Below are 12,506 nucleotides of genomic sequence, written 5' to 3' on the forward strand. Positions count from 1 at the left end.
ATATTAGTTTAACAAACAGCTTCAAGTGCAAATGTTGACTATATTTTTCGAGAGTCAGTTGAATGTTGGAACTGGTCATACACACACACACACAACAGGGAGGCGAGACTTCACCTTCTGCCATATCATTGCAGCCTTCTGGCCAACTATTGTGACACCATTCACTACTAGGCCTACATGTCTTTATCCCTTTGTTGTTCTGCAGGACAACAGCACCATATGTAAAACCATTGAAGGGCATTGCCAAAAATGTCGTTATCTGATTAACCACCAAAGTCCTTCGTTGGGGTGTGGACGTAAACTTGTAAACGGTTAAACGACAGCATTTTTACCGTGTAGCCTACACCTTTGACCGTTTTTAAAATACATTTTTAAACAAGTGTATTTCGACAGCAAATGCGCTAAAATGACAGTCCCAAACACAGTTGCTGAGCTATCGTGCTATTCTTGTGACTGAAGTGGACAGAAAGCAGAAAATAAAATGTTGCGTTCGAATGACAAATGTACAAAAAAAACGTAAGTAGGCTATTTTCTATTGATACAGCATTTTACTTTGAACTTATAATGTTGCCTACTTACAGTTGGTATATAGTAACTTCGACCGTAGCTCACGTCAGCTCGGGTAACGTTAATCTTATCTTTCACCGTGGTCACGGCCGCCCAGTAGTCATGGTATCCCATGGGGCTTCCATACGTAGAGCGCGCTCGAAAAACACCCGCGCACACAGACCTTTGCAGACAATATACTGTATGGGTGCAGTCAGACTAGCTTTTTAATCAATAATATCCCCAAAACACTTTGATATCATTTTCAAGGGGGTTCAAAGAAAGGCATATTATAGGCTAAGGATTTTGATCAAGCATTATGGGAATTGTTATTGCTTTGTGTGGGGGACAAATTTATTGAAGTTGAAAACAGCTGCAGTAACTGCTTAATATTATGATTTTCTCATAAAAGAGTTGTGCATTAAAAACACACTGTCCCAAATAATTGCACCAACCTACACACAACAATATCATGAAGGACTACAAATAAAGACGACACAGAATATTGTCTTTTTTCACTTTTGTATTTTTGTCAGATATAATGTGTATAGACATTTCTCAGTACTCAAAGACATATTCAAAGACATTTTCATCTGCACACGCCGCTTAAGAGGAAAATACCTTTCATTGGATCATCCTCAAACGTGTCAAATTTTAGAATTCGGTAGGAAATTAAGGAGAAAGGCGAAGTTCAGTTCTATAGTCTAGAAAATGCGTTCCTCAGCTCATCTTCTCCTTTACTCCTTTACTAATCATGACAGACTGCATGACATCATCATCCAGTCCTTCACGGGGTTCCCTCCATCTCACACCATCAACCCCTCAGTTGTCCTCAGAGTCTCTTCTTCATCTTACCCTTCTTCTGACCGCCCCGTCCAAAGCCTGACTTCTTAACGTCTCCGACATACTTTTGGTTCTTGTTGCGAAGATTTTTCAGGTTTCCGGTCTGCAGGAACTTGTGCTTCTGCTCTCTCTTGCGGTTCTTGAGGATCTGCTCACTGGTCTTCAGCTCTGTGCGCAGTGGGCGGTTGCCGGGCGTGTGCTTCTGCAGCTGCTGCTGGCTCGGCTGTCTGCCCAGGCTCTGGAAGTTAGGATTACCACCTCCGCCACGTCCCCTTCCTCGACCTCCACCTCCACCTCGACCACGACCTGGGGGGGTGGGTGGAAGATACAAAAAAAAAATATATGAATTGTGTTTTTGATGGTTTCCCCATCTCACTCCGCAGACACTCATCTCTAGTCACATCTCAAAAGCATAAGAGAGTGTATAAAACGGTCAGTTGTTTTCTACTTGCACATTTAAGACTCAATACGATTGATTGTATTTTGCAATTTTTCCATTCTTATAAGCCATCAGGGGCTTCTTTTGTCCCACATTTAGGTTTGTACAGGTATATGTCTATTTCTGTGTTATTTTAATCTTGTTTATTTTGCACAAATAAATAAATAAATAGAAATGGTACATGTGGAACTGAAAATGTGTGTGGCATATGAATAACAAATGTGTATGCTGGATATTTAATATATTAAATATTTAATGAATGTATCAAAGTAATACCTTTAAGTAAACTTTGGATTTATTCGGTAGATTTTTTTAAATAAAACATTCCAATCGGATTAAGTGTTCAAATTGGGTCTACAGATGCTCTCCTACCTCCTCCTGCACCCCTCATTCCTCGTCCTCCTCCTCCCCCTCTTCCTCCTCCTCCCCCTCTTCCTCCTCCTCCTCTTCCTCTTCCCATTTCTCCTTCTGGGCCATCTGCGCCATCATCAACCTTGTATTTGATCTTCCACTCCTCGTAGCTGACAAGTCGTTAAGTGAAACAGTGTCCCGACAGTATGGCTAAACAATAGTCAGACAGACAGAGAGAGCAGTAACAGAAAAAGAAGTACATAAAAGAAAAGAGAGGGTTTGTTGGAAGGATACAAGTTCTTCCTGTTCTTCTTGTTGGCAATGACCTGTCCACCATCGGTTCGGATCTTCTTCTTCATCGGGTCATCATTTCCCGTTTCTCTCACGAAGCGCTTCTTCTTACGGTCCCTGAACGCAACAGACAGACACTCCATTATGGTTAGAAACGGCAGAAACCCGAAACATGAGGTGTCATAAAGAGGAGGAGATGGATTTAGGAGGGACGGAATGGAAATATTCACCATTTCAGTATATTTTTGTGCTGGTTGAGCTGCTCTCCCGCATCTCCCATGAGGTCCAGGACAGCCGAGGAGGCCTGCTGTTCAAAGGCGCTGCACTCTCCGCCGAGACTTAACCTAACGCCACACAGAAGAGTCACAGGTTAGAGAGCACATATAATACATTTCATGATACATTCTTTAAAATCACCTGATTTATAGTTATTCTATTCTAAATCTTAGAGGTTGGTGTCTCACCCTCTCTCAGAGTCGAAGTCTTTGGGTCTGTAGGGGATGTAGTTCTCCTCATCTTTGCCTGACTGTTTGCCTTTCTTGCTCCTTGGCCGGTCATCACCATCTCCTTGAAGACCTTTCCGTTTTCCACCGTACACAGCAGAGAACACCCCCTGGTGGAAACATGAACAATTGCATGTCAAAAACTGACAAAAGATAGGCCCTTTTTGCTGTGTACAAAATGAGAAACGAACATCTGCGAAATTCAACGTCAATCAAAAGAAAAATAAATTGGCAACTAGTAGCCCAAATGTATTTTGACATAAAATGTATAATTCAATCAGCTTTGTTCGCACTTCACTTGAAAGTTAAAAGGTGGTAGATGACATTTCCTCCATCTCAATGAACTACAGGTGACTAAAAAAACACACCAGATGAGGATGGGTGGAGAAAAAACGGAAATGGACCGTTATCTGGTCTTTAAAGGTGCAGTCAACAAACCAGGTAATGCTTGTTGTCAATATCACTTTGTCAAAATCAGCGAATATCTCCTCACATATTGTGTGTCCTCTGATAAATATCTGGTGTAAATACACAGCCTAGGCTTTGTAAAAGGGCATGTTGCTAGCTACAATGGGCCCACTTTGTTTTTTAATACCATGTCTATACATACCCGTTTACAGAGCCTAGGCTGTGTATTAACACTGTAATTTCTTTTTTTACAGCTCACACACAGTAAGGGCAGGTGATGACATCTATTGCAGTATGTCCGTCCTGGGAGAGGGATACCTTACTTTGTCGACTCTCCCTGAGATTTCTTCAAAAATGTTAATCCCGGTAAAGGGCAGGGTGTCATAATGTATCATATTATATGAAATATAAAGCCCACTGAGACAAATGTATTTGTGATTTTGGGCTATACAAATAAAACTGATTTGATTTGATTTGTAGCGGATAGTGAGGAAATATTCACTGATTTTGACAACAAGCGTTCTCTAAAATCTTCACCTTTAATCTCTACATGCAGATTTGACATAAATGTTCATGAGAAATACACACTCCAGATGCTTGAGGTGTCATGTAGGTCCCTTCAGTGGAAGATATAGTCAAGGACAGACTGCCATATTTGTTTAAACTTCTCTGCTTTTCATACAATCACCGGATGCACAAGAGTGTTTCTTGCCTTTAGAACTTCGTCTCCTTTGTCTGTGGCGTGTGAGAAATCCTCCTCGGAGTCATCGTCAGTGTCGCCGCCCGTGATGGTGGTGGTGGTTGTGGAGTTGGATATGGAGGTGGGGGCGATGGGACCGTGTAGCCGGCTCTCTGCGGCCAGGTCCTCCTTACGTCTGCTGAACTTGTCCACCAGCCGCGTGTCCCTGGAACGTTTGGCTCTCATCACCCCGCCAGCCTGTGTCTTGCTGTTTGAGTTGATTTCGAAGATTGTCTAAAAGACAAGAGTAGATTTTTTGATTCTTTTTCCAGCACTATTATAATATCAATCTGCATAATGATCGTGTGACTCACGGCTCTGGATTTGTAGCTTTTAATAGCGTCCACTATTTGAAGGCGCTCCAGTTCCATGTCCGCCAAACCTGACCCTGAAAAATGAATAATCAAAATGCTGTTACAATACAACTATCGACCCCTAGTATCAACTATCGACCCCTAGTATCATTACCGCTGATGAGGTCGAAAGTTCATCGTCCTTTCAAAACTGACCTAGTAATGGATGGACACACATGGTGGACAGATCTGCCGATTTGACCCGTCTGAAGGACTCGGGCGAGGGGCTCGGTCGAGACTTGAGATACTGCTTGTAGGCGTTCTCAGAGACGGAGTGCATGTTTTGCAGGTCCAGGGAGTTCTCGTGAGCCGTGACCAAATGGGAACTTTCGTCGTCCAGGATACTCTGAGGGATCCGACCGAACACACCCTCTGAATCTGGAATAGGGGGGAGGAGGGGGAGGGGTTAGTCTGCAGCGAGGCAAAGATCATGACAATTTACCAGTTTAACGGCACCGTCAGATTTGGCAGCACATCGAAACCTAAAGACCTGACAGGAAAACTTGTGCAAAGCTTACCTTGTGTGTGTTCATGCGTGGCAAACTGAACGGGCCTTCCAAGGAATAGGTGAAGGTCGTAGACGTACGGCATCTCATCTTGACAAATCAAACTGTAGGCTGTGCCACTGCGCCCAGCACGTCCCACACGGCCTGAAAAAAGGACACGGGATGACCAAATAATCCTTGTTTATCATATTTCATCTCATTTTCATTTTAATCTTTATTCATACTCGAGAGATCAATTGAGCGGTGGTGACCACCATTTGCAATGATGTTGAGTACAAAATTAGGGGCAAACGGAGATCTGTGTATGAGCCACTTACCGACTCTGTGCAAGAATAGCTTGGGCTTGGAGGGGAAGTTGTAGTTGATGACATTGTCCAGCAGAGGGATGTCTATACCACGAGCGGCGACGTCAGTCACGATTAGCACCATGGCTTTACGATGCACAAATTTCCCAATGTTGATCTTCCTGGCGGTCTGATCGAGGGCACTGTAGATGTAGGCACAGTCTATACCCTCTAAAGTCAGCAGCTGGAGAGATCCAAAACACAGGGAGTTTACAAAAATGACCATAAATCAAAGCAGATGAAACTTTCTCAACTGGATTTAAAAAGAGGCGAGTTCTATCCGCTGTGTGTTTCTTTACCTCCTTGAGATACTCTACATGGTGTCTGGTGGCTACAAACACCACCGTCTGGTCCTGAGGCTTTGCGATGTTCCTCAGCAGATGTAGCAGCAGTGCCGCCTTGTCATCAACCCTCGTATGGAAAAATGACAGCTGAGGGAAAAACAGGAGTAATTCAGATTTTAAGTAAGGATTTAAGCTCCATGCTTTAGACGCCTCTTGCACATTTTTGAGGAATGAATACACACAACTGGTCGTTTGTGTGAGGGGAAACACCCCATGATGGACAGGGTGAATAGGATTCACAAACTTCTAAAAGCTGTTTGTTGAAATTTCATGGTCATTTTTTTAATTCAAAATAACCTTCAACTACAAAGTTTTTATTTTAACGCACTAACCTTTTATTTAATTAAATAAATCATTTTAACAGAGGTCTTAGGCAGAGTTTGCTGACATCAAAAGGTCTGCAGTAACATGTGATATCATAAATTCTTAAGCACATGACATAAGAGTAAGAGTTCATATAAAAATAAAAGTACGTTTTTCTCTTTTAAAGAAAAAACATGGTTTAAACTGTAGAAGCATTGCTCTTTCATTTTTAAATCATCTTTGTCCTCTTATTACCTTAATCTGGTCACTGAGCTTTGAATCCACATCCAGACGAAGCAATACTGGTTCATTCAGACCTGGAAATATTTTTTAAAAAAAACTCAAGTAGTTAGCTTGGATCATAAGCAGAAAAATGCGTTATCATGTACAGTATACAGTATTATTATGATGATCATCAAAAACCATCTTCAAATCATGGTCTTCTGATCTCACCGGCTCTGGCAAACTCCACCAGCAGTTTTGGCAGCGTGGCGGAGAACAGCAGGGTCTGTCTGAGGTCTGGAAGCCTCCGGATGATCTCCTCCAGCTGCTCGGCAAAACCCATTTCAAACAACCTGAGTGGAACGGAAGAACAGAGTACAGTACACGCAGAATATAATCCAATCCCATTTTGTGAAATGAAAAAGAGGGGACGCTTTTAAAATGACCTCTACTCCGTTTCTCACCTGTCAGCCTCGTCAAACACCACGTACTCCACGCTCTGCAACTTCAGGTTCATCTCCTTGGCGACGTGCATGAGACGACCGGGGGTACCGATGATTCTGGGGGAGGAGGTTAGGATACAACGTACAGTAAAGGAATGGTGGGAATTATGAGAAACAACAGTGTTAGTTTGCTACAACAACAACAACAACAACAAAATAACTCACATGTCGGGGTTTTCATGAAGAGCAGCAAACTGATCATCCATCCTGGAGAATATAGCGGAGGCGTTAACATTCATTCCAGAGTTCAAATGACAACTGTGGCAGCAACATGAAAATAACCATGCAGACATATTGAGAAAGGCACGCACCTGTCTCCACCGAGAATCAAGGCAGTCTTGAGGCCAGTGAATCTCCCCAGCTGTAACACAAGAGTGAAAAACAAAATCAGCACCAAATAATAAGTCACAGAAGCTCTTTTTCTCTTAAAAGACGCAGCAGTAGCTTAACAAAACAATAACAAACAACACTACCACAAGCCAATTTGAAAGCCGAAATGAACAACTGTAAATGGCGCTCATAAGTCTAACCTCTTTTGTGAACTTCATGGTCTGCAGGGCCAACTCTCTGGTGGGGGTCAGGATGAGAGCTCGGGCTCCCGATGCTTGCGGGGCCTTCAGTTTCTCAAACATGGGAATCAGGAAGGCAGCGGTCTTACCACTGCCGGTCCTAGCCATGGCCACGATATCTTTTCCATCCAGAATCACAGGAACGGTCTGAAGAGATGAGAAGAAGATTAGGCGTAAGAAACAGTGTATATATAAGTCATAAATGTTTGATTATGGGATCCTGAAGGGGTGCTGGTTCACCTTTCTTTGGATAGGAGTAGGGACTTTGTAACCCTTCTTCATGATTCCTTTGTATACGGGGTAACTGAGACCTGAAATCATACATGGTGGAGTTTAAAATGTTGCTTCTGGGGTAACAGTTGATGACTTTATATCAGCTCAAATAAATAGATATGCTGTTTTTAAGCATGTCCCATCTATGCAACCTTGCTGGGGCTTACCCATGGACTGAAAGCCTCCTGACTTCTTTTTCTTCTTGTTCTGGGCTCTGACCAGCTGCCTGGTGTCGGGCTCCACATCTGACAGGCAGTCAGCAGAGGCAGGGAACCGGGGCATTTTCCTCCCTGGCTGTGAGACCAAGTAGAAAACATGACAATAGCTTCTTGGCAACGAGTGAAGACAAAAATAAACCATAGTAATAGGGTTGCCGCGGTGTGGACCTTTTCACACCGAGTAATACACTCGCGTCAACACCGGTATTACCGAGTACACCAACTGTAGGCTAAATTGCAACGGAAAAAATACTAAAAGGCGACACCGCACATTCAAGAAAAGACACGGGTAGGCTCTGTAGTGCGGCTTTCCCTCTTTCTGTTTCTGTAGATCCGCCTTACGTTTTGAACAAAACGAATGCTTAGAAGGTTTTGTATATATTTTTTTTATGAAAAAACACATCAACAATAAAACAGTGCAAAGACAAACTGCAGAACCTTTTTTTTAAACAAATTATGACGGCGACTTGTATGCTCGTCTTGTGCCTCGGGCCGCAGGCTGCAAGCCCAATTGCCACAACTAGCCTATTTACATTTTTTTTTAAACACAAAGGGTAAAACAAGATAACAAAATCAAACACTATCTAACCAAATTAATAAACGAATGGGCTACAATTAAATAGGCTAAGCAAAACACAAGGCCTATGGAACAAAATAAAAAGTAACAAAAAACATCGCTACAGTTAAACCGTTGAAAGGCAACAGGCTCATTTATTATTACTATTTTGCTTGGTTTACTAAAAAACAAAGAAACAATATTCAGCTACTTATTTTCAAACTCTCAAAAAACTTTTATAAAAAATAAAATATGTAAAATAAACGAACAAGCCGACAGATGACGGGCCGGCTTATCCTGTCCGTGCTGCCGCCCGCAATATTAAATATTAAAACAGTTTTATAGGGCTAAGCGAACAGTAAAAAAATGTACTCAATATATAGGCTACATGTTTTTTGCCAAGAAAACCAACATGTTAACCTTCGCCGGTTTGAGAAGGGATCTTGTGGGGGTGACGATGTTCCCTGCCGTGCTGAACACCCGCTCGGATGCGCAGCTAGTAGCACACACGCAGAGGAATTTTCTGGCGACCTTTGCCAGAAGGGGAAGCCTCATCTGGTTGGATTTCCACCAGCCAAGAGGATCCTCATCAGCATCGATGCCGGCCTCTTGACAATACTTGGCAATCTCTGCGGCTGCCTTTTCGGGGAGCGTTAATGTGGCTGAGGCAGGTGCGCAATTGTTCCTCTTCAGCAAACTTGCCAAAGTTATTTTCTTTGGCTGGGGCTCGGCAGCGGCTCCCTCCTCCTCTTCATTTTCCGCTCTCACTGGCTGCGCTGCTCGCCCGAGGATGACTGCTTCTTCCTCCACCATCTGTTTGAGCTCGTTTACATTCGAGTCGTATTCAGCCCGGTACCGCGGGTCCAGGAATGTTGCCTTACGCATTAGCTCCTGGCTTGCCTGCGGCAGTGCTCTGTATTTTTCGCAAAGGACATTGATGATGCCAGCCTTCAGGTCTGCAGTTAAACGTCTGTCTTCAGCAGAAGGGGCTAACGTTCCCTCTTTTACCAACTGCAGCACGGGGAGTAGAGAGGAGGCAGTGACGTAATTCTCCCCGGAGAGAATGTCAGTGAAGTCGCTCACCGGCTTCAGCGCTTCGTTCATTGCCATTAGCACATCCTCATCTTGCCAAGTGAGGTTCAAGTTGCTCTTACGATCCTCTGACAGCACTCTGTTTATGGCCAGCCTCTGCTCTAGCATTCTGTTTACCATCTTCTGCTTTGACCCCCAGCGTGTTGCACAATCCTGGGTGAAAAAAAAGTAATGCTTAATATAGGCTTATTCAATTTTATTTATATTTTAAATTTTTTCCCAAAAAGAATATGAGGCTTAGTTAACTTACCGTCACCAGCGAGTGCTGTGGGAGGCCAAGCTCGACTTGGGCTTTCTGCAGCTCCCGTCTCCTCCTCCAGCTGTGAGAGAACATGCCGTTGATAGTGCGACAGACTGCAAGGGCCCGGTCTGTGCGCACTTTCTCCGTCTTCTCTATAGTGTTTGACACAGCGAGGTTCAGGTTGTGCCCGAAGCAGCTCAACCAGGGCCATCCTAGGTTCCGCACAGCTGCTTTTATGTTTGCTCCACTGTCGGTGGTGAGACAGGAGACTTTATCCGCGCTCAATGCCCACTCCCGCAGAGCCTCCTGCAGCGCATCAGCCAAATTAACGGCGGTGTGGTCCTCAGGCAAGAAGGTCGTCTGGAGGCATTTTGACACCAGCTTCCAATCCTGGTCAATAAAATGCACTGTCAGTGACATGTACGGTGCCATCGTTGCGCTCGACCACAAGTCCGTTGTGAGGGAAAACTCTTCTACCAATAAGAGGGTCCGTTGTAGCTCACTCCTGACACTGGTGTAAGCGCGCGGTATGGCAGTGGACGAGAAATATGTCCGCCCTGGAACGTCATACTGGTGGTCGAGTGTCGCCAAAAGCTCAATGAAGGACTTTTTTTCCACCGTGTTGAAGGACACCATCTCCTCGCATAGATATTTGGTGACTGCATCGGTACATGCAGTCCACCTAACACTGTCCTTTTTGTACTTTGTACATTTCGCAAACGCTCCAAAAATGGATGGCTGTGTCGGCCGCTGTGAACTCTCCGGTAGAGGCTTCGCTGCTGCAGGCCCCATCTTCACAGCCTCACTCTTGTGGTGCACCTTGAGGTGTGTGTGTAAATTTGAAGTGTTACCTCCAGTTGCTGACACCTTCATGTTGCAAAGTCTGCATATTGCCTCGCTCGTGTTCTCCGGTTCCCGATTTGCGTTGGGTTTGAATCCAAAATACTTCCAAATAGGCGCCTTTGCCTTAAACTTCGAAACTAAATCAACTGCCATCATATTCTCCATCAACTGTCCTCTCTTCCTCACGGGATTAAAACACTCGATGACAGCGTCTGGCAGCGCGCCAATTCTCGGTGACGGGGTAACGTTCCATGGCAGTGCGCCTTGGATTGCTCGGTGACAGCATAACGTTCCATGGCAGCATGCCTTTAATCTCTCGGCTGCAAACTCTCCTCCTCATAATCGAATGCTCGGTCATTGTGTCTATGATCTTCTGCACAGAACAGAACTGCGGCCTATTTTACACACATTTATTTTCTTTCTTATATTTATATTATTTAATGAACGTCTGTGCAGCAACTGAAAAAACTCGGTGTTGCCGGTGTGCACGTGACGTAATCGGTGTTGGCCTCAACACCGAGTAACACCGGTAACACCCACTACCGCGGCAACCCTACATAGTAAACCATTTTACGCCCTGCAAAACCGTCACCAGTGAATTTATCGCATCAGTTGAAACAGGACGTTTCTTCTGATGTGAAGAGGAGTAAACATTGTTTTCTCTCTGGATAATTCCGATAACTAAGGGTAGCATTTACACTGCTAGACACACTGATTTTTAAAATAGTTTTTTAGTTGTATTTAAAAGTGTTTGTACGTTCAGGAATTGAAGAAGAGAGCTATGAAAACAGCTATCTGGTTTCAAACTGCAGACACATCCTTCTGCGCAGTTAAGATCAAATATCGAAGTTTAGCACAAGGAGATCCTGACGAAGGTTAACAATTAGAATTTAAAAGAGTGGTACATTAATTTACATGATACAAAAATAAAAAGTACATGTGATGGAAGTGACAGATATTGAACATACGAGGTGACAGCAAAACATAATCTAGATATAAAACACCAACACTGCAGGATACACAGGGAGTATCGTACCATTATCTTTAGGCCTACGAAGTAAACAAGATAGCCTACATAGTGGAAGTTTATAAGACACACACGGAGGAAGTAGCAAGCAAACTACTTTAGCTTCATACCGAACTTGGTCGGATACTGGTACTTAGTAAATATTTGCATATGACATATTGACACATTTATATCTCAAAACAGGGGGCATCCGGATTTGAACCGGGGACCTCTTGATCTGCAGTCAAATGCTCTACCACTGAGCTATACCCCCGATCTGAGTACCTACTTATGTCTATGTGACTAAATCAGGAGCCATCACACAAAAGCCACATTTTGAGTTATTATGAGGTTGCTTTCTCTTTCTTTGCTTTTTTTTAAAGCATTGTCACTTACAGAATCATCGTCCTTCGTCTCAGCAGCCAGCTCGAAGTCTCCACCATCACGGTCCGCCGTGTGCCTCCTCTTCTTGGTAAATTTCTTCTTCCACTGGGCCATCCTGAGGCTTCAAAGCTCCTTTTTTTAAAGACTGCCGCCGGTGGGTAACTTAAGCTGTACAGAGTGTTAAGATTAAACGGCACAAAACTAGCTCATGTCGTCTCAACATACAACAACATCGCGGGCAGACATGTTGGATGCACGTGTATACTTCTTTTTCTTCGTCTCCTCCTCTTCCTTTTCGTCTACTTCCGCTTTGTGCGTCTTAACACCGCCATCTACTGCCACTAGATAGAAGTTCAGTCCGGTGTGTTCACGTTGGATATGCATGATTAAAAAAAAATATATATATATATATATATATATATATAGCTATGGTTTTTACTCCACGCACATCCCCTTTCATTAAGGCAATTATATTGTAGGCTGTGTGCTTTTCTGTTATCTGTTACTCCTAACAAAGCCTTACAACGTAGTTTCTGGTGTAACAATATCTCATTTACTGACAGAGGAGCAGATTTGACAACCCTCTGTAACTTCAAAGCCAATAATGAAGAAGCTTAATGGAACCATGA

The 12,506-nt window shown here is 43.6% G+C and overlaps 1 protein-coding gene across 1 annotated transcript; it reads right to left on the reverse strand.

Annotated features, from left to right (window-relative positions):
- Positions 1 to 1,061: 1,061 nt before the first annotated feature.
- On the reverse strand, positions 1,062 to 12,129 carry ddx54 (DEAD (Asp-Glu-Ala-Asp) box polypeptide 54). The gene is made up of 20 exons (XM_080046482.1): positions 11,890 to 12,129; positions 7,705 to 7,831; positions 7,505 to 7,575; positions 7,226 to 7,411; positions 7,007 to 7,056; positions 6,861 to 6,902; positions 6,657 to 6,752; positions 6,424 to 6,545; positions 6,226 to 6,287; positions 5,623 to 5,754; positions 5,297 to 5,507; positions 4,992 to 5,123; positions 4,630 to 4,851; positions 4,435 to 4,508; positions 4,094 to 4,354; positions 2,935 to 3,083; positions 2,701 to 2,814; positions 2,474 to 2,587; positions 2,201 to 2,349; positions 1,062 to 1,695 (listed from the first exon to the last, which is right to left on the reverse strand). The coding sequence occupies exons 1-20, from the start codon at positions 11,989 to 11,991 to the stop codon at positions 1,379 to 1,381; spliced, it is 2,733 nt and encodes a 910-aa protein (XP_079902608.1). The 5' UTR covers positions 11,992 to 12,129; the 3' UTR covers positions 1,062 to 1,378.
- Positions 12,130 to 12,506: the final 377 nt, after the last annotated feature.

This window comes from Ammodytes marinus, assembly GCF_949987685.1.
Source record: "Ammodytes marinus genome assembly, chromosome: 18".
NCBI lineage: Eukaryota > Metazoa > Chordata > Actinopteri > Uranoscopiformes > Ammodytidae > Ammodytes > Ammodytes marinus.